This window comes from Parambassis ranga, chromosome 19, assembly GCF_900634625.1.
Source record: "Parambassis ranga chromosome 19, fParRan2.1, whole genome shotgun sequence".
Taxonomy (NCBI): domain Eukaryota; kingdom Metazoa; phylum Chordata; class Actinopteri; family Ambassidae; genus Parambassis; species Parambassis ranga.
Window position 1 is genome coordinate 13,057,709 of NC_041039.1, and position 20,372 is coordinate 13,078,080.

Consider the following 20,372-nt stretch of genomic DNA (forward strand, 5'->3'; position numbering starts at 1 on the left):
TTCAGCAGGAAGGACAGAGCGGTGACAAGCTGAGGGTGTGGGCACACATCAAGGTGTGAACACTGGGGAAATGTGAATCCTCATCAGGAGATGATAACAATAGATGCTCGAGTTGTATCACACTGACTCAAACCTGGCAGCCCAGCTGCGCAGTATATCTTTCGCTATGGAGAACGTGATGTATTTATGTGAGGAACTGTGCAGCCTGAAAGTGTACTTTCGAAAAATGCAACACGAATAGGCTCGTTTTCACACATTTACCAAAATAAAGCATCACATGCTGCTGCAATGTGAACTGCTCACTGGTCAATCGCTGCATGTATCCCACAGCCATGACGTAAGACATGATTTAGGGTCTATATTCAGTGCGTTGTAAATGAAGCAGTTAAGTTTGGGCTCTCCATGATTTTTTTGCACCTTCCTTTGGCGCTTCTTGCCTGTGATTTCTTCTTCCACAACACATTTACACTCATCACTACCTCACTCCTCATTCTCTCCTTCTCTTCTCATCTTTCTTTTTGCCCCTGTCTATAATTGGATTCTATTTTCAGGCTGCTATAAGTGTCTGTGTCTCTTGTGTTTGTGTCTCGCACCCCATTTTCTGTCTCTCCTCCATCGTCACCCTCTGCTCTTATCGTTCTCATCACTCTCTCCATCTTTCTGTCACTGTGTAAAGTCACTCCCCTTATTTCTCTTTTTTTCACTGCTTTTGCCCACCAAATGTTTGAATTCGGCAAAACCTTTCATAGCCCTTTTATCGTTTTTATTTGTGAAATTTTATATATGATGAATATTGCACTAAAAGCCTTATATAAAAATGTGTTAGGTGAAGTAATGCAGAGCAAACTGCTCCTCACTGATGTGAATAGCTTTCTATGACCTAATTCTGGTAGTCTGGGTTACACAGTGATCTGAGAGTGAGGAGGATATATTTAGTGAGTAGAGGAAAATATGATGATGATGAGAGGCACTGTAGAGTCCACAAAACACATAATAGAGATGTTTAAGTAAGTGGTGGCATGTTCGAAACATTGTACAATCTGGTACTATGACATTTTTTAAGACATGCAATGAGCCAATTAAACAGCATTTATAAAGAGGAGGAGTGGAAAATGAGTGGCTGACAGAGGGAGGGGGTCACGCTGTAGAACTTGGTTGGCTGTTGGGATGTCTCTAGAGGTGCAGCACGTATTTAAAAGACGAAAAAAGAGAGAAGGGACGAGAGACTATCAGACATGGAAAAAGTTGACTGACGAGTAGAGGAAATGGGGATCTCTCATCAGACCAAAAAACCCTCATCAGGGAGGCCCGGGAGCAGCAAAACCACAGCCCACCAGCCTCGACGCGGTCACGTGGCACTGATCCGATCCACGCCGGTGCGGACAGTCCACATTCGACCACTGCCACTGCGAAACTCACCTTCATGCAAACCACACGCTCACTCCGCACAGACACGCAAGGCGCATCTGACGCACAAGACTAGTTCACAGTCCACATACTGCTGCCCGTCGCAGTCCCATGAGCAGTACACAGCACACAGCGATCATCACTCAGGCTGCACCTTCTACTGCTATTTCTGCTACTGCTGTTACTGCTGCTGCCTCACGTTGCTCTCTTTCTCTCTCCTCCTCCTCCTGTCTCCACCTCCTAACACTCCTCCCTCTGCTTCTGTCTCCTCTTTGACCTCAAATACTACCTCTCTGCCTCCTTCCTCCTCCTCCATCCCACAATCATCAACTTCCTGTTTGGGTAAACTTTACTGTATGTATCCTGACATCAACCTGACGTCGTCTGCTGCGCCTCCTTACTGCCCTGTGCCGCCTTGTCTTATCTCTTCCTTCATCTCATCTCTTGACTCCACCAATTCTGACCAACTCACCTCCTCCTGCCACGACTGCTCTTCTGTCTCTACTCCTGCAACTACTCACCGTCCTGTCCTCTGCCGACCATGGCCTTCTTCCCGCTCTCTTTCTTCCCTGCTCCTCTGTCCTCCCAGCTTTGGAGATCCAGTTTTGTCCTATGCTTCTACTTTGGAGCACATCCCTTCGGGGCCGGCGCGGCCTAGGACGCTGCTACGTCAGCAGAGTCTTCAACAGCCCCTCATCCACCCAGCAGGCCCTGGTCTCTGCCATCCCCCCACCACATCCCAGAGCTTAGGACAATTGCACACTGCACCTGGACACCCTGGGGGAGGCGGGGGTGCTGGGAGAGGAGAGGGCGGTGGCACCAGTGGTGAGGGTGGGGGTGCAGGTACAAGAGGCGGTCCCCGGGGTGCGCGGGGCAGCCCAGCAGGAGCAGGTGCCTCTCGCTATAGGGGAGGTGGAACAGGAGGGCGCACACGTGCCAATCCTGGCAGCTGGGATTACATGATGGACCAGATCCGGAATCGTGGCCTGGATGTCAAGTCCTTCCTGTGAGTCTCTCTAAACCCTATATTCATATCTTGAAGTGTCACCTGCTTACGCCTCTGTCTAGGTGTCTTTAAGTATATGCTTAAGCCATGCATGAGTTACTTAAGGTTCTTCTTCAGTGTGTCGAACTTAATGTCCTGAAATCTAATAGTTAGTTTGTGACTGGTAGAACTATCTTTACCTTGATGTTTCTGTACTTCTTTCTGCAGGTGTTTTCTTTCGGTTTGCATCTGATTCCCAGGGAAGGATATTATTCTAAATAAATGTACTGTGTGGTTGTGCACAGACATGTGTGTGTGTATTGTGGGATTATGTGTTTGGAGGTGAGTTTCTAATAAATCCTTGCAAGGAGAGATTCATTATAATAGCTGATCATGCTAATGTGGGTTGATACTGTACTGATGATGAAGCTTAATGCAGATGAGGAGCCAAGAAATTGGCTTATATGAAAAATCTATTAAAAATGTTAATAAGGGTAGAGTTATGAATGTCAATAAGCTGTTGTCTTTCAGCTCTAAGCTTCACTGTTGTGTAGGAGATGGATCAGTGTCCTTCTTTATTAAGTCATCATCGTGCACGCTGATATTACCAGTCATATGTTATGTTTATTAGTTTTTCTTTGTAGAGGATGGCTAGTTACTTGATATGTTCTATGATCTGCTGTGTGCCTGTTTAATGAATTAATACATCATAAGCAATGATAGGTTTTCACATTTGTTAATATAAATGCAGAGCTCCGTGGCACTTTATATTGGAAAATCTGTTACAAACCTTTTTTTCTTTCATTTAAAATGAATGTTATATGCATGAAAAATGGCAGGAAGGTACTGACATATTGTGGGCTATATCTACCCCAGTCCGTGGTAAAATTGCTCAATGTTTACGCTGTACGCTCTGCTAAACAGTAACATCTGTTTGGACGACAGTCAGCCTGTCTGCTGCAATTGTCTTTACAGGACAGAGCTGCTACTGGTGCTATACTTCATAATATTTATGAGATGTTGTGAAAAGTCACAATATATTTTACATGATGTTATTTCTGAGACGTCCTCTGGAATCTTTGGATTTTTTTTTCTGTATCGCTTCAACCTTTATGCTAATAGTAAGTCTTTGACTGCCGGTGTGTGTGTGTGAGCACATCGTGCAGCCCACATGTCACTGTGCATTAGTACTAGAAGGGGGGTTAAGCAGCTGTGTGTAGATTTGTGTTAACCCTGAAGCATTGATCTTATGTCACCAGCACCATTACTTCTACAACATATTGTTGCTTCATGCCCAGAAGAAGGGGGTAGGGCTGATAAGGGGGGGGGGGGGGCAGGTGGTGATGAAGGGATGAACAAGGACACTGCCAAGGTACAACATGTGTCTAATGTGCACTGAATCAGTTTTACAGTAGCCTTTCACTGTTCCCCTTTTCCCTCTTTTTTATGTGCATTAAAGCTTCTCTGGGCGTTTCAGTATGACACAGCTGAACTGATGCCGCTGGCTAAAGGGATATGTAGCGCATGCAAGCACCAAGGTCATTGAGAATATTGCCCATGATAGTCAGATATAGCACTCATCATTGTAAATGCTGAAATGAGGTCGTCGTTGTTGTATTTCCTTCACTGCAACAGCAACACCTCCTATGATTGATGACCAAGCGGTCCAGTAATGGACATGACCCATTGTTCAAGCCAGTTAATTTCTATCTTGGCCAGATTCCCTATCTGGGTGAATCATTGCTCAGTGAAAGTGTTGATGTCATGGACACAGATATGTAGCCTTTGGAGTCGTTTTGACCAAATGGATCTCTTGGGAGATTGGTCTTCATGCTTTTTGGCTTAAAATCAATAATTTATCCTTGCATCATTAACATCTCTTCCCTCTGCTACCTTAATATTCTGTCCATAGAGTGAAGTGCTTCAACAATATTCTTGAGTGTAATTGGCCATACTTAAGAGGTGATGGGTTCCAATAACCATTATAGTATCAATAGAAGTAATTCTCAACCAGGAGTATATGCATGCAATGGGGTGTTTCTGCAGTACAGTGGAATTGCAGAAAGATTATTAAGTTAGTTAATCTGCATGATTTGATGTTATTTTTCTAGTTTATCCCCACTGGTGTTATGTACAAGCACATGCTCAGAAAGTGTCTGAGCCCTGAGTGCATGTCAGTTGGCATGCTAGTTAAGTAGCCCTTGTTAGTAGGCATGGTAGACAACAAACTACACCCTAAACCCTACAACTGAACAAATAGATGTTTTTATTCAGGACGCTTGATACACCTGTGGAGAAGTGAGTTGACTCCCATCAGCTGGAAGCTGGATCCCAACAGAAGAGCCTCCATCTGGGGCAGATTCTAGGTGGATGATTTACACATAACAGCAATGGATGAATGTGAAAATGGTTAATAAAAAAGTAATAGTAATAATAAATAGTCAAAATATAATATGGATAACATCATTTGAAAAATGAGCTCATTGTGTCAGCTGGTGTCAGCGACTTGTGTTAATCTGAAATGGGTTAAAAGTTTGGTGTAGACATATAACAGTAAGATTATTAAAGCGGCTTTATGGTGCTGCGAGAAAAGCTTTCATCGCAGTGTGTGAAGAAGATGAAATTGTGAAATTTAAGGTGATATCTCTCTACGGCCTGGCACCGCCATATTTTCTTAGCAGAGATATTGTAACACAGTCAGAGGCTTAGCTATAGAACCGTGGGTGTGGATGACAGGGAAGGAGGGAAGGAGGCTGTGATGAGGAGGCAGAGAATTAAGTTTAGGGGGAAAGAGATGAAGGAGGAGGAAAATATGGGGGGGGGGTGGTTGGAGAGCAACAGAATAAAGGGGATGGAATGAGAAGAGTGCAACTCAGAGAGTGAGAGAGCAGTGACCCAGAAAATGGTGACACACAGCATGCACCTCAAGATACTTTATCGCTCAAATAGAAACAATTAGTCCAGATCTTCTTAATGAGGCTTAATTAAATCTCAGCTCTGGAGAAAGACGCACAGCATTGTTCAGTGGGAAAGGTGAGTCTGGAGGGAAGCAGACGGCAGGTGAAACAGATAAATTACTGAGTGAGTGTGGGCCGTGTGTTTTGTCATTGTACGTGTGTTTTTGTATATACACATCCATTAACAATTAATCACAGTTTCCTGAGTTATTTGGTATGATACGAGCCTGTGCCTGTTGTCAGCAGCACTTCATTAAAACCATTATATTATTATTAATTTGGCCTTTCACTTTGACGTAGATTTTTAATATCCTTCCCTGGACAGAGTGCTTACTGTGGGGGTGTTATTATGACCATTTTCCCTGTTACTGCCTCTTCTGTTTACTCTCACGCGGCCTCTTATTGTTCTGCCGGCTCTCAGCTTTCTGTCCTCGCCGGCACCTAAAATGACCTCTCCTTTTCCTCTCTCTCTCCCTGCAACACACCTTCTTTATGCTCGATTTCTCTATCCTTTGCATCTGTTCTCTCCCCTTTCGCCTCTCTATCTCTGTCTCTATTGTATTTTTTCTTTATGGGGAGCCAGTGAAGGGAAGATGGTGGTCCTGGCTTTGGCCATTGGTGTGGCAGAGCAAGATGACTTTGCCAATATCCCTGACCTGCAGGAAACAGCGCAGGCAGCACCACCAGCAGCAAATCAGGAGCCCCTTCCTGAGAAGAGGTACCAGATAATGTATGAGAGTGCTTGTTGTACGTGTGTGAGAAAGAGAGAGCGAGAGAGAGTGAGTGAATGGGCTGCAAATGAAAGCATGTGAAGGATATGTTGAAGAGATGGTTTCAGAATGAAGGTAGAGGAGAGTAGATTTGTTCGGCAGTGATTTTGTGAGTCACTGCACTTAAGCGTGTGGTGTTACAGACTTAAAACTGAAATAGCACCAGTGCTCCATGACAGTAACAGAAATGATGAAACCAAATGTAGGAAAAATTCCTGTAAAGCAAAGATGAGAGATAAAACAATTTGTGTGTGAGCTGAAAGGCAGTAATGAGCCCATAAATCACAGTTCTGAGATGCTCATTGCTTCAGTACTCCAGTCCTTTCTTCTGTGTTTACTGGTAAAATTTCAGCCAATCAAATAAGAGTTTTTTTTCATGCCAGTTATCGTTTTTGTCCTCTGACCAAGATAGCTATCTCTCCTATCGCTATGACATTTTCCACTACCATTTTCATCTCTATTTGTTTGTCTTTTCACTCCTGCCTTTCAGAGACCTCCCAGTGGTGATTGTCGTATTTCCTTTGTATTTTCATGCTTTTATTATCCCAGTCCTCTCCTGTGTTCTTTTTTTTCCTTCCCGCTCATTAGCTTCCTTCAATCACCCTCTGTTGCTCTGAGAGTCTCGTCTCTGTAGCTCCACCGAGGGCCCAGAGAGCCTCCTCATTATTCCACAACATGTTAGTCACTTACATAAACATGCTGCTAAAAATAACCCCTTTCCTTGCCAGCCAACTTACACACTAGAAGCCAAAATATTTCTACTCATCTTTAAGGATGCACCAGCCACGCTCACGTCTCCCTCCCCCTAGATCCCAGAATAATTCTGTTCAGGAATTGGATGAAACTTTTGTGAGGCAGTTTAAGCAAACGAGTACAGCGGGCGCATCACGTGAAACAAACCGGCATTTTTCAGTCATACATGGTAGTTTTGATTATTAGCACTGGCGAGTCGGTGAAATCCGGCGTCTGGTCCAGCCTTAGGCAAATGTGACACACTCAATTTCCTCTGCAGTCCAATTAGGCAGTTTTAACCTCACTTTGATTCTGTGACAAATGGGGGACAATTTGGAGATGCATAATATGACACACACCTTAAAACAAAATGGCAGAAGAGGGTGAACAAATTCTGATGTACTCGTCACACCAATTATTCCTCATTCACAAGTGTTTCATCAATTTGACACATGATTTTAAACTAGAGCTCTATTACGGTACAGATGGTAACTGTTTTCTTATCTGGACTGCACAGCTGTTGAATGAAGCTGCTTAACAACTGGAGACATTTGCACATCTCTTGTGTCTTAAGCAGCATAGAAATTGTCCTTCCTGAACTAATAGGCACGTTTATTTATCAAAAAAAGTTTGCCGTTTTAGCTATGTCAACAGCAGGGCTTGGTTGTTTTGCCTCATTTTTGCTCCCTTCTAAGCATTCTGTGAGAATTTAGAGTCAACCTAACACACTGCAGGAAGGGTTAAACACAGGCCCATATTCTTTCAGAGAGTGTGGCTTCTGTGAACATCAAAACTATCACCATTGTTCAGGATTAGTGAGAAAAATGTAGAGCCACAGAGGAGAACAATTTTCTGTGTAATTCGGCGTGTGCATTACATCTGGCCTTCCCAGCTCTTTGTGTTCACCTAGAAACCCTCTTAAATGGGTTGTGAAATCCACTAATAGACTAAACGGCAAGCAGGAACTGCAGGTTGTTCAGTCCAGCATGTTGCCAGCGGTATCCACCTCAGTTAACAGTGTTTGAGAGTATTGTGCTTTTTCTGGATAAAGCTAAGGTTTAATTTATTTATTTCACTCAAAACAGGATGACTGGCAGCTCCCAGGAAAAACAGAGAACTAACTAGTAAAGACATGACACTAATAAAAGCCCTTTAGTTAGCTGCTGTCTATCCTTCCCTCGAGGTGTACACTAATTCCACTTAAGCCATTTGTTGTCCTGTTTGCTTCGTGCAAAATTGCAAATTTACATGTTTAATGAATGATTTAGCCACACTTAAATTGGTTGCTAAATTTAGACGCTCAAATAAACGTGAACAGTCTATTAGACATGCAAGGTATAAGCTTGCTGGGAGTATATCATCCCTGCGGCATTAGTGCTGACTTCACAGATGTCTAACCATGATTTAATCAATCATGCTTCTGGCATATTACTCAATCTAAACGCAGCTCTCGAGCCGGAGACAAAGCCTCCATTCATCTCTCACCCTCCATGCCCAGTGTACAGCCGCATCATCACTGCATGTGCATTCAAACACATGCCTGTACCCGTCATTCATCTCCACCTGCATCAGTCACGTTACCCCCCATGAATTTATTTATTACGCCAAGTTGATCGTCTGAACACTGTAACAAACTATTGCAGCCAAACAGAAAGCCTCTGAAGCTAAATTGAATAGTTTATGTGACACCATCAATGCTTACATCAAAGTGAATTCTCTGTGCTCCTGATGAATAGCAAAGAGCTGCTGTCTGCACAACTGATGTGTTGCCCTATTTAAGTGAAACAGCTAGTAGTTAAGGGGAACTTTTCAAAGTCATATTTGTGTGTGAAGCACATTTAAAGCAATATTCTTCTCCTTTAAAAACACAAGATGAAGATGCAGTTACAGATCCACAGTAAGCTACAAGGACACACTCTGCATCTTAACACAACCAGAAGAACATGCTCAGCGGACCTGAGTGACCTTGATGTGACTTGTGGCTGTTGGAGGTCAGAGAGAAAAAGGTTGGAGCCAGCACAATCAATGATTTGAAGACAAACACTAAAAACATACAGTCTAGTTGGTGAAAAAATTTGTGCTGCGGACCTTTTCGTCTTTCTTACATAAATAATTTATTAGTGATCTGTATAGTGGGCTGATGTTACTGTATATAAAATAACACTTCTAACACCTAGTAATAGATATTTAACATGTATGCAAATTTCACCACAATTAAAGGCTTTTCCTTATAGTAATGTATTTTCACTGTTGCATTGCTACACTAATTAAGCAAAGGATCTGAGTGCTTCTTCCACCACTGGAAGCTGCAGCATTGCCAGCCTTGCTCTACAATTAACCAAAGAATCTCAGTAATGATTAAATGTATGAACACAGAGGCCTTTCATTAACCCTTTAGCAGTGTGTTAAGGCTTCATTGTTGCTCGGCTATGTAGCTGAAGGTAATGCAAATACACTTGTTGTTCCCACTGGCCTGTGAGAAGGTTTTATAGTGCACGATAGTCACTATGCTACTTTATTGACCTTGTGGGTGCGATGACTGGATGAAACCATTCTGTGTTTGTTTATGAAATGTGGAGGACTGATAGAGTTGGTGGTTGTGATACAGACTCCCAAACCAAGGTTACACTTTCAAAAAGGGGAGCGGGAGACTGAGAGGGAATGATTAAAATAGTGAAGGAACTCAGCGGGATTATAAAATTGTGTGTTGCTTTGATTATGGTGCTGCACATGCTGAGATGTTTATGTCCTGTTTATATCCTGAGAAGGCATAGGTTGTGGTTCTTAGATGGCTTAATTAGGATGCGAGAGTGGCTTGTTAATGCCTCATTGGTCTTCGCTCATACAATTCAGTTGCGATTCAGTGAACATATACTGTAGGTTCTCCTTCAGTGTTGCTGTAAAGAGAAGCCACAATCCCTGTGAGCTTTGAATCTAGATCGCTCTCTGAACAGCAAGTGAGCGGCCCAATGATGATGGAGGCTTGGGACAGAGGAGGCGGGACTTAGCCCTGTGCCACATTAACATTCAATCCACTTGCCTGTGGTCCTTCAATTATTCATCCATGCATGTTACATCATTTTGTGTAAGCCAGTGGAGTTGTTTCTTGTTTCAGACTGCATCTCACAGATATTAATAGATATATAGATGGATATTTCTCTGCCTTGAAGACATGATGCACTCAGTGAGGTTCTCTGAGTGTCTGTTAATTGCCAACTGAGCTATATCACATTACTTCATAATTTATGAGCTTATTAAATTGATTAAAATGACATGAGAGATGCACACATTGGATAGCAGTTTTGACCCTTAAATCAATGTGTGTTTATTTAATGTCATGTGTGTTTGTCCTTTAACTGCATTAGTCTGAGTATAGGAGGACTTAAACCTTTATGTGGTGGAGGATACTGTGTTCAGTCTAATGTAATATCAGGTCACCCAGAGGTCGCATAAATGTACAAAGAGCAAATTTTTAAGCAGCAAGGTCTACGTTTAAGCAGGCTGTGTTTTCTTTAAAAATGCTGTTATTGTGCTTCAAGATGATATAATCTGTATGTGTGTTTGTACATAAACATGTAAATTGATTATTCTATGCTCTGCTAGGCTGACACAATGCTCCTCCTGTGACACGGGCTTTGCAGGCCTGACTAATCATCAGAGTCTTCGGGGGCTCTGGTTAAGACTGTCCCCAAGGCTTTGGCTCCCTGCGGCCACCGCGCTCATCCGCAACATCACAGGGGGTGATTGCTAAGATGCATTCAGTTACACACTAAGAGAGGAGGGGAGGTGGATAGCAGGAAAAATGGAATCACAAATAGAGGAGGAGGAGGAGGGGGAGCGGGAGGAGGAGTGCATCCATCCATCCATCCATAGGTCAGCAGAGAAAATTCATAGTGCAAATCCATCCGTCTTCAATGAGAGTAGTAGGAGGCAGTACTTATTGTGCTCTGCACATCCATGCGTTATGCAGGGCTGAAGGCAGCACTCTCTCAGCAGGAACACGCTGCTACACATGCTCATCTCTTATATCCAGATAGATGGATGGTGGTTGAGGGAGACAAGCCATTAGCAGCATTAACCTGGAACTCCCGTGTCCTGCCTCAGAACAGGTGGCACATATGCAGCCGGCTTCTCCTCTGAGGCAGCTTCTGGAATTAGGATTCATAACATTTGGTAGACTCATGTTTGGCGTTTTGATGATTTTGTGTAGCTGATATTCCCCCGGAACGATAGGTTAGTTGTTTTAATTGAGCTCCGAGACATGAATGCTAAATTGCAAAGAGCATTGGGAGGCCATAAAGGGAAGCAGAACTGTAAGAGAGGCAGGATACGCTAAGCTCATCTTTGGATTCGAAAGTAATCATGTTTGCCTTTATTATAGTGTCTTCAGCGCTTTGTAGTTGGATGTAGAGGAGACAAGCTAATACATAGAAAACAGTACTTATAATGATCAGCATTTGGCAGTGACTGAATGGGCTTGGTTGTGGTTTTCTATTTCCAAGAGGCACATACACAGAAGGCAGTATTTAGCACCTCCCTTGTTGCTTATTCCTGCGATGGGATTTCAGTAAATGATGCTATTTTAGACTAATTTCTTGTTCCAACATGCAGGAAGTAATTAGTGGAAAGAGAAAGCATCCACATTTATGTGTCGCAGTGGAATTTTTGGTCGTAGACCGAGAAGTTAAGCAGCAGGGATGACTGGCTGAGTCTAGTGTGAATGTACATGTGTTTCATGTGGATGATGAGTTACGTAAGTGTCGACGTGCTTCACTGCTGTGGCTCCTGACTATGTATGATCCTCGGGAGGGTGTGCTGCACCCCTAAATAATGATAGATCTACAGTTGGTGGCTATGAAATTGAGCATAGACATTGAAATACATCACTTCATGGTCTCAGGCGAGCATGTTTGTTTGAGTGTGACATGTATGCATAAGGGTGGGGAGTTTGAATGCCTGGAAAAAAGAAAAAGAAAAAAAAAAGAGGGACTGGGTTGGGCTTTCTTTCTCGCGTCTCTCTCCAGCCTAGAAGTGGAGTGTCTTTCCCCCCCTCCCCCCTCTCTTCTTCGAGCTGCTGGCCCTCGGTCAGGTAACGAAACAGGATAGTATCACAGGACGGTGAAACCCAAAGTGGCCCCGCCTGCCTCCATATGTCTGTTCATGTGAATGTGTGTGTCTGCGAGGCTCTCACCCGTACCTGTCATATATCCTATACCTTATCTTCTTTGTTCTCTGTGTGTTTTGCCTGTTTGTTGCACCCCTCCAAAACACACCCTTTCCTCCCTTGTGCCCACTCCCAGCAGCCACTTGTCACCCCCCCCCACCACCACCACCACCACACCTCCAAACCCCCCCCCCCCCCCCCCCCCCATATGTATGGTCTGTGTTTCTAGAGTCGTTGCTATGCCAACAGCCCACTTTCTGTGTCTTAGCTGTGGGAGAATCTGATCTGAGTCCACTCTGCCTCCCACTGGATACTGTAGACAACTGCAGGCTTCACAGAATCATATCAACCCTCCGGGGGTCGAGCAGAACAAGCATTGGCACCAAAATGTAGCAGTTGTAGTACTATCATCTGCCACAATTAATCTCGCTTTTTAGAAATTAAATAAATAAATTAATAAAAATTTAATAAATTAAATAAATAAATTAAATAAATCAACTGAAAACAATCTTCATTTTTTTCAATTTATGATGTGACACACGATCTCGAGGAAGTAAAATATTTTTGCAACAATTCTGCAGCCCCAGCCCCCTTTGTTTAAACAACCTGGAGGCAGAGAGCAGAGGACCACCTCAGGTGCTGGAGAGCAAGGCTGGTAGAAAGGCCATTCCCCTGGCAGCACTAGCTCCTTACCTGAGAATGCACTGAACCCCCGAATGAAGCATGAAGGAGAATGAATAATTGAAGATGTTCACTCCCCCATCAATAGTTGGGAGGTGGAGGAGGAGGGAGGTGCCGTGCTTTACTTCAAAACCGTAAGAGTCTCTCCTTGCTTTTTTTTTTTTGAGCTGATCCTCATATCCTAAGTTTTGCCCAGCCTGTCCCTCTCCTCTCAAACTTGCTTCCTGCAGTTTAGAGAACAAAAAAACAACAACAACACAGGCCCATGGAAATACAATTACCTCCCTTGGCAACTAATACAACTAACACCAATTGATGAATATTCCCATCCCTTCTTGAAATGGTTAACATCCCTCCTTCCCCCCGTCTCGCTCTGGTTCCTTTGCTGGTTGAAGTGAATGTCTGTTTGCCCGTCTTGTTTGCTTGCTTTTTTCTGTCTGTCTATTTGTCAGTATATTTTCCTCCTACTTTTGTCCTCGTCCTCTGCAGAAAATGTACACATTATTGCATTCAACATTCATCCAAAACAAAAAAAAAAGCTCAACAAAGAATGCTGGCCAGACAGACAGACTTTCTATGGGCTCCTTGTTTACGGCCTGTCCAAGGCATTGCCTTCACTCTCTGAGTGACCACTACTTGCATATGTAACATATGCACATGTAGCCAATGCCAGTTTGTGCTTTGGCCCCTCCGTGTCCCTGGTCCCCACTTTTAGAGTGTTGCTGAATGGTTGGAAAATCAGGTTAGTGTTAAAGTATACCTTTATCATTTGGAGTGAATTTTAAACAACGCCCTCTTTCGTAACACTCTAAATGTGTTCCTCCTATGTTCTTACTATTCGTCCCCTTTTTGTGTTTTCGGTGATTATCGATTATATTTTTGTATGGTACACCTTGTTTTTTTTCCTCCATACTATATCTCATCTATCGATTCTTTTGAGCTCTCTTTGTAAAGAACGATGCTTCTTGCTCTCCTTTTTCTGATGATCAATTGTATTTATTGTCTTTTTCTTTTCTTCTCCTTATAGCATGTTTGCTCCTTTGTCTCCTGTTAGAGATACTGTGTGTGCGTAGCTCTTTATTTTTTTGTCTCTTATTCTTTGATACTTATCAGACTGACCAAACTAAGCCTCTCTTGTGTTTCCAGGCTTTCCTTCCTTCATTCCCTATCTTTTCTTGCAGCTCTGTTTTTCTCTCTAATGTGCTGGTGTTTGTAACAATCTCACTCTCTTTGATTTTGGTTTTTCGTACTGTTCATGCTATTAATACTTGCTATCTCTTCTAATACAGATAAATAATTTTCAGCTTGCTTTTCTATTTCTTACATTCCTTTCTGAACTTTCTATCTTATCTACAGTGTTTATGATTTCTGTCCAGTCTCTGTCTCTCTATGTGTATGTTGCAACCTCAGCATCCTCTATTTGTCTGCTCATTTCTTCTTTCTCTGTGTTTAGTATTTCTTCTCTGTTTACTGTTTTGCCTAACGGTGTTTCTGTGTTCAGCCTCTCCATGTGCCTTGACTAGTCATCTATGGAGTGCTGTGTGTAATGTGTCACATTACATTGGTCAGGACTTTTACTCTCTCTCACGCTTTCTTTCTTTCTTTCTTTCTTTCTCTCATAATATTTATAATTTTTTTTTTGTCTTCTTTTTTTAACTTTCTGATTCTTGTTTTTATGATGTATGAACATAGAGGTTTTTTTCTCCCAGAGTGTTTATCCCAACAAACCTTGTGTGAAGGACCTACACTTAACATCTATTAACATTTGTACCTAAGTACGAGCTGTGCCATGGGAGATCTCTGCACTCTCCGTTATGTCTTTCTTTATAATGAAATCATTTGTGTTGTTGGTGCAACTGAGAGACATTTAAACACACAAATACTTTACAAAACTGTTCAATGTCTGTCGTCTTTAACGTCTGGTCCTCTACATGTTGCTGTACATGTCTGTCTGTTTCTATAGTATTGTGTTGCTATACATGTCGTTATACATGTGTGTCTCGTCTTAAGAAGGAATAAAGGTAGACCGTGAGCTCTATGGGGATTAGAGATAATAAATTGGTTCATATCGATTTAAATTTAGTGCCTTTGTTTTGTCTTCTGTCTGAAAATGTGTTTTTTTTTTTTTTTTTGATGGAGGTAACTTTTTTGCTAGCGATATGGATGTTTGCCACTCTGGACATTTTTATAGTCATTTCAGGCTCCAATTTTCATCAAACGAAACTCGCTGCATCAATTGTCCTCAGTTCTAGTGCCTGCCATCAATCTGTGGAATCTTTGGCAGATTTCATTTGGCTTCGATTGTGATAGCTACAGAAAGCACTTTGAAGTGTCATCTATGCAAAGTAAACTTGGACCGAATTTCAGATAGGCAGCTTTCAAGCGTTAAACAGGTGGAGGTTGGACTCCCTGTGTGCTCAGACATTCTCTCTTTTTGTAGACGAACTAGCTTTTCAGTACATGTCCTCACTCCTTTCCTTCTGTCAACCTGAGTTTCTGCTTACAGGGGCAACAAGCCAGCTAACAGCCCCAAGGGCCAACCCCCTGATGCTGATGGCCACTCCTCTGTAACTGACCTGGCCAATTCTCTCACTGGAGACATGGTGATGGTAAGGTACTCTTTTCCACAACAAGTCCAACCCACTGTCATGTGTGGGAGAGAGGGAGAGATAGGTGGGTGTGTGGCCAGAGGTAGAAAAGCAGCCAGCACTGACATAGCCTAGAAATTACAGAGCCTACAGATCCTTTTTTCTTTGTAGAAAGTGTTTTGGATGTCACCTCGCTGTCAAAATGGCGACCACTGCAAAGTCCCTTCTTCATCTTAGGGAAGAGATAGTAGTGAAGGTGTCAAATCAGTTAAATAGGATCAGAAACAAACCACTACAACCCTTATCAATGAACTACACATGCATGTAATGAGAGCTGTTCTACCATAGGCAATGAACTTATCAATCTCTCCTTATGCATATATTTGTATTTGTTTTTCACTGTTATATATTCACTGTCTGTTACAATTAAACCCATCTCCACTGGATGTGAGTCAGCAGCAGGAAGGAGGGGCTGAAACAGCACTGCAGTGATTATAGCCTTGCTAAAAAGGGAGTATTGGCCCTAATTTTGGCTACCAACGAATGTTGAGAATTATTATTATTATCAATAATAATTATGACACGTGTACAATGTGTGTGGGAGTCAGTCAAACTAAACTACAGAGTACAAGGTCATTCTATTAAAAAGTATGTCAGTCAGTAGGACACAGTGTGGTTCAACCCAAAGAATAACACAATACACAGACAATAATTCTTTCTATAGTCAATTCCTTGTTGGTTTCAGGCATCTTGGAATCTTAGAAAAGAAAACGGCACTGACTTAGCAACAGAATTCATCATAATAAGAGAGTACAGGAAGCAACAAAAGCCACGATTGTTCTGATTTTACTGTAGTCTGCAACCACCAAGCCTAAAATAACATCTTCCGCTGTATTTTCTCAAACTTTGATGAAGCACATTGCAATTCTTGTGTGGTGTAAGAGATGCTCTCTGGAGCAATGTGTTCAGCATGGCCATGTAATAATTGGGTATCTGCATACCTTTGGCCATGCACTGTCAGGTAATCATTAGCCACCAGGTGGGACGGCTGTTGCAGGATCATTATCAATGCAAATGGCAGGTTGATTTAAGGCTGCACATGGTAACAAGGGAGTCATCACAAACGGGCAGCTCTGACAGTGGCAATCAAGTGAAACAAGCCGTCCAAGGTGACTCACACTGTTTGATGAATTAGACTTAGAATATTTCACTCTTGCACTGCCTGATGGTTCTAAAGGCCATATTGACAAATGCTGAGTGAGTCTTTGTTACTTTGAAATTTGTAGCTCTGGCCTAAAGCACCAAAATCCACAATTTCAGGTAATGCTTGAAGAGAGTGTTTGCATGCTCCTCAGGGTAGTTCTTTTTAAAATTGTCAGTAGTGGCTCTTGCACAAAGTGGTTTTATGAACTGCTGGTCGCTTATCTCCACACAAAGTCCTCACACTCTTTGTTCTAATTTATGCTATTGTTAGAGAGTGAGAAAAAATATAAAGGACAGAGACAGAAGGTGGAGCCACAGGGAGAAAAGAAGTGACTGTAAAGACAGCTGCAAGTGCAGAATGCCAACCTTGAGCTGTGCTTCCCTGGCTGTTCTCTCCATGCCTCTCACGCAACGCTCTCTCTCTCTCACTCTTTCTGTTTGTCTCTTGCTCTCTCTTTCTGTCTCTCTGTCCGCAGCTTCTATCAGATAGTGGCCTTTTAGTGCACAGCAATGATAAAGCAGTCAGAGTGGCTGTGAGAGAGAATGGGTGGTCTAAAGCTCTCTTATCTTCAATCTGAGCACCTCCTGCCTCTTAAGAACATTTAGTAAGGAAATTAAACTCTCTCAGTCTTCTTAATGCCAGGCCAATCTGCCACTGAGAAGCAGCCATGAAAACGCCATGATAGAAATACGTCTGTAAAAACTCCTCCCCTCACAGCTTCTCTCGCTCATGGTCTGTGTGCATGTGCTTGAGACACAGAAAGTGACTGCAATTGGACTGAACTGTTCATATAAATGACTGCTGTTGCTGTATGTGTGTATGCTGATATGTCTGCATGTGTGGCCCTGCAGCTGTCTCCTGGTTCAGAGGATGATGATGGTGAAGGGCCTATCAGTGAAAAGCTGGGCCGGATCCAGTTCAGCATAGGCTACAGCTTCCAGAACACAACCCTCACCGTCAAAGTTCTCAGGGGCCAGGACCTCCCGGCCAAGGATTTCTCTGGCACCTCTGACCCCTTTGTTAAAATCTACCTGTTGCCCGACAAGAAGCACAAGCTGGAAACCAAGGTCAAGAGGAAGAACCTCAACCCGCACTGGAATGAAACCTTCCTGTTTGAGGGTCTGTGAACTTCCACTCATCAAACACCTGTTGCAGTTGTAGTTGTTGGGGTTGTGTTTTTTTAGTGGTTTGAAGGGTGCAACTTACAGGGCTGAAACTGAGGTAAAAGCCAGTCAATCCCCATAGACCTCTAGGATGACAGGCACCTCTTTGCCTGTATCTGGATTAGTTGGGGTTTTAGGTGGCCTGCGATGCTGCCTACATGGTGACATTTGGAACCCCCAAAAGGACACTGCTCTTCAGGTGGTGTCATGGCTATTGTTTGTCTTTAGTTATATAAGTTTATGATGTAAACAGAGGAAAAAATACTTTCCTTATCTAAATGGTAAAGAGATTCCTGTTATTATATTTATATAAGTGGGAACAGGCTGGATTTATTAGCCAAGTTGTAAGAATTCTAAAAGCACAGTTTGCACACTTCCATTAAGCATTCATAGAAAAGACAAAGAGCTGTTTCGCTACACAAAGCACCGTCTGAGTCATGTGAAAAAACACAAACAAGGTGTGAGGTGTTAGATTTTTTTTTTGCATTGACAAAAGCTGCAAAAAATGGAGCCTGTTATTTTATTAACAATCTAACCATGAACTGCAGATGTTTTGTAGAAGTCATGCAGACTGCAGTGAAATGTCTCATCCCTGAATGAGCTGAATTGGTTTCATTATGAGCATTGTGCTGCGATGACAGCGCCACGGTAAAATAGCCAAAATAATGTTCAAAGGCTCAAACACTTTCCAAAATCAGAACAATGGCCAGTGCTCTTGAAAAATGAATGAGATCAGTCTCTGTGACTAGAGTATAATGATCCCTCTCAGTCATTTGAGAGAGCGCTGACTGTCCTGCAGTTGTTGAAATGCACTTTGGCCTTTGCCAAATTCATCCCTGTTAGCATGGTGCACATTACGCTGCCCTCTCTGTTCTGTCAGGAATATGTTTTTCTCTACATGAGCTTATCCTGCAGTGTTATCTGTTTCTCTGTCTGTTTTAGGCTTCCCTTATGAGAAGGTGAGAGAGCGCACTCTCTACCTTCAGGTGTTGGACTATGACCGCTTCAGCAGGAATGACCCCATTGGAGAGGTGTCAATCCCTCTTAATAAGGTGGAACTGGGCCAGTTAAAGACCTTCTGGAAGGAGCTAAAGCCCTGCAGTGATGGCAGTGTAAGGGGGACTATGATAAATCCACTCTTTTAATTCCAGAGTTGTTTTTTGAAATCCAGTGAAATGACACATTTGTTGACTACTTTCAGCATGTGAGCTTGATTGACATAGTTTTTGAGTGAGCAACCTGTTCTGCTATGTCAGCCTGGTCACTGCACCATCTGTGTTTGGCACACAGGGTTAGAGTAGAAAGGGCAGTGATGTAAGATTACATAACAACCTATGAGTAATCTGGAGTTTGATATTCCATGATGAAATCTGTTATTAGACCAGATGATTCATACTCCTGTGTGTTTCTCAGGGGAGACGAGGAGACCTGCTGGTGTCTCTCTGCTATAATCCCACTGCCAACACCATCACTGTGAACATCATCAAAGCGCGCAATCTTAAAGCCATGGATATCGGAGGCACCTCAGGTAAAGATCCTGTATTTGTTTAGTCTTTTCTTTGTCTATGCCCTGTTCACAAGGCTGAGGCCCTCCTTTACAACTTGGGAAGAGCTGTGGCTTCACACATGCTCTGTCTCTATGTTCAAATATTTTCTGACTTGTCCATGCAGAGGACAGTTACTGTCCGCCGCAGATAGCTGCAGCAAGGTGACATTACATCAACCACCCCTCCCATGACCTCCCTCTTTCCTGTCCTCTCTCTCTTTTTCTGTATATCTATGAGGATCTTCAGCCTCCCAGCCAAATCTGTGTCAGCTCAGTCTGGTCACTGATAGTTTTTAAAGTATCCAGTCTCGCTGTGAAAGGCTTTCTGTTCTGTAGCACTTTTTTCCTGAAATTTCATCTTCCTGCAGTATTAGGAGTAGAGTCTGTTAGCATCACAGAATATGATCCAGAATTGGTAGTACAAATCCCAGACCCTATTTCCATAAATACTTCCTCATTTGTATGTTTCCTGGCTCAGGGGATAAGTTGACCTTGAGATTAAACGAGGTATCTCCTTCCCTGCTGCCTTCTCTGACTTTTACAATTAAGAGGGTAATTGCAAACCTGACCCTAAAAGAATCACCATCAATGGGCATCTTTTCGTCTCACCCATGTAAACTGCTGCTGCTGCACTCTGCATCCACACCGCAGATCCCTATGTGAAGGTGTGGCTGATGCACAAGGACAAGCGTGTGGAGAAGAAGAAGACGGTGGTGATGAAGCGCTGCCTGAACCCTGTCTTCAATGAGTCCTTCCCCTTCGACGTGCCCGCCCATGTGCTGAGGGAGACCACCATCATCATCACTGTCATGGACAAGGACAGGCTCAGCCGCAATGATGTTATCGGCAAGGTAACATTTCTTATTCTGTGTTAGTATACAAGCCTGTTTTGGCAGAATGTTGGTCACCTGAGTGTTCAAGTGGCCGTTGAAATCCAACCAGTGGCCAAAATGTAAAAAAAAAAAAAAAGATCTTTTAATTAAACACCTGCCCTCACACTAACGAATAAATGTCTTTACATTTTTTTTATATTCTATATTTTAATGTCAACAAGCTTTCTTGGATATGAAACATAATCATATAGAGTCTCACTAACCCAAGATTCATGGTTTGCTACCTTCTCTGTAAATTCTAGTTGTTATCACTCCAATATATGAGCCTACCAGTCTTTTTCT

The 20,372-nt window shown here is 42.8% G+C and overlaps 1 protein-coding gene across 1 annotated transcript in view; it reads left to right on the plus strand.

Annotated features, from left to right (window-relative positions):
* Positions 1–811: 811 nt before the first annotated feature.
* Positions 812–20,372, plus strand: part of LOC114451767 (rabphilin-3A-like) — a 29,311-nt gene continuing 9,750 nt past the window's right edge. Inside the window, exons 1-7 of the mRNA XM_028430612.1 lie at positions 812–2,413; positions 5,933–6,067; positions 15,203–15,305; positions 17,340–17,607; positions 18,594–18,763; positions 19,065–19,179; positions 19,849–20,048. Of these exons, the coding sequence (XP_028286413.1) occupies positions 1,266–2,413; positions 5,933–6,067; positions 15,203–15,305; positions 17,340–17,607; positions 18,594–18,763; positions 19,065–19,179; positions 19,849–20,048 (2,139 nt within the window). The 5' untranslated portion in view covers positions 812–1,265. The remainder of the gene's footprint in view (positions 2,414–5,932; positions 6,068–15,202; positions 15,306–17,339; positions 17,608–18,593; positions 18,764–19,064; positions 19,180–19,848; positions 20,049–20,372) is intronic.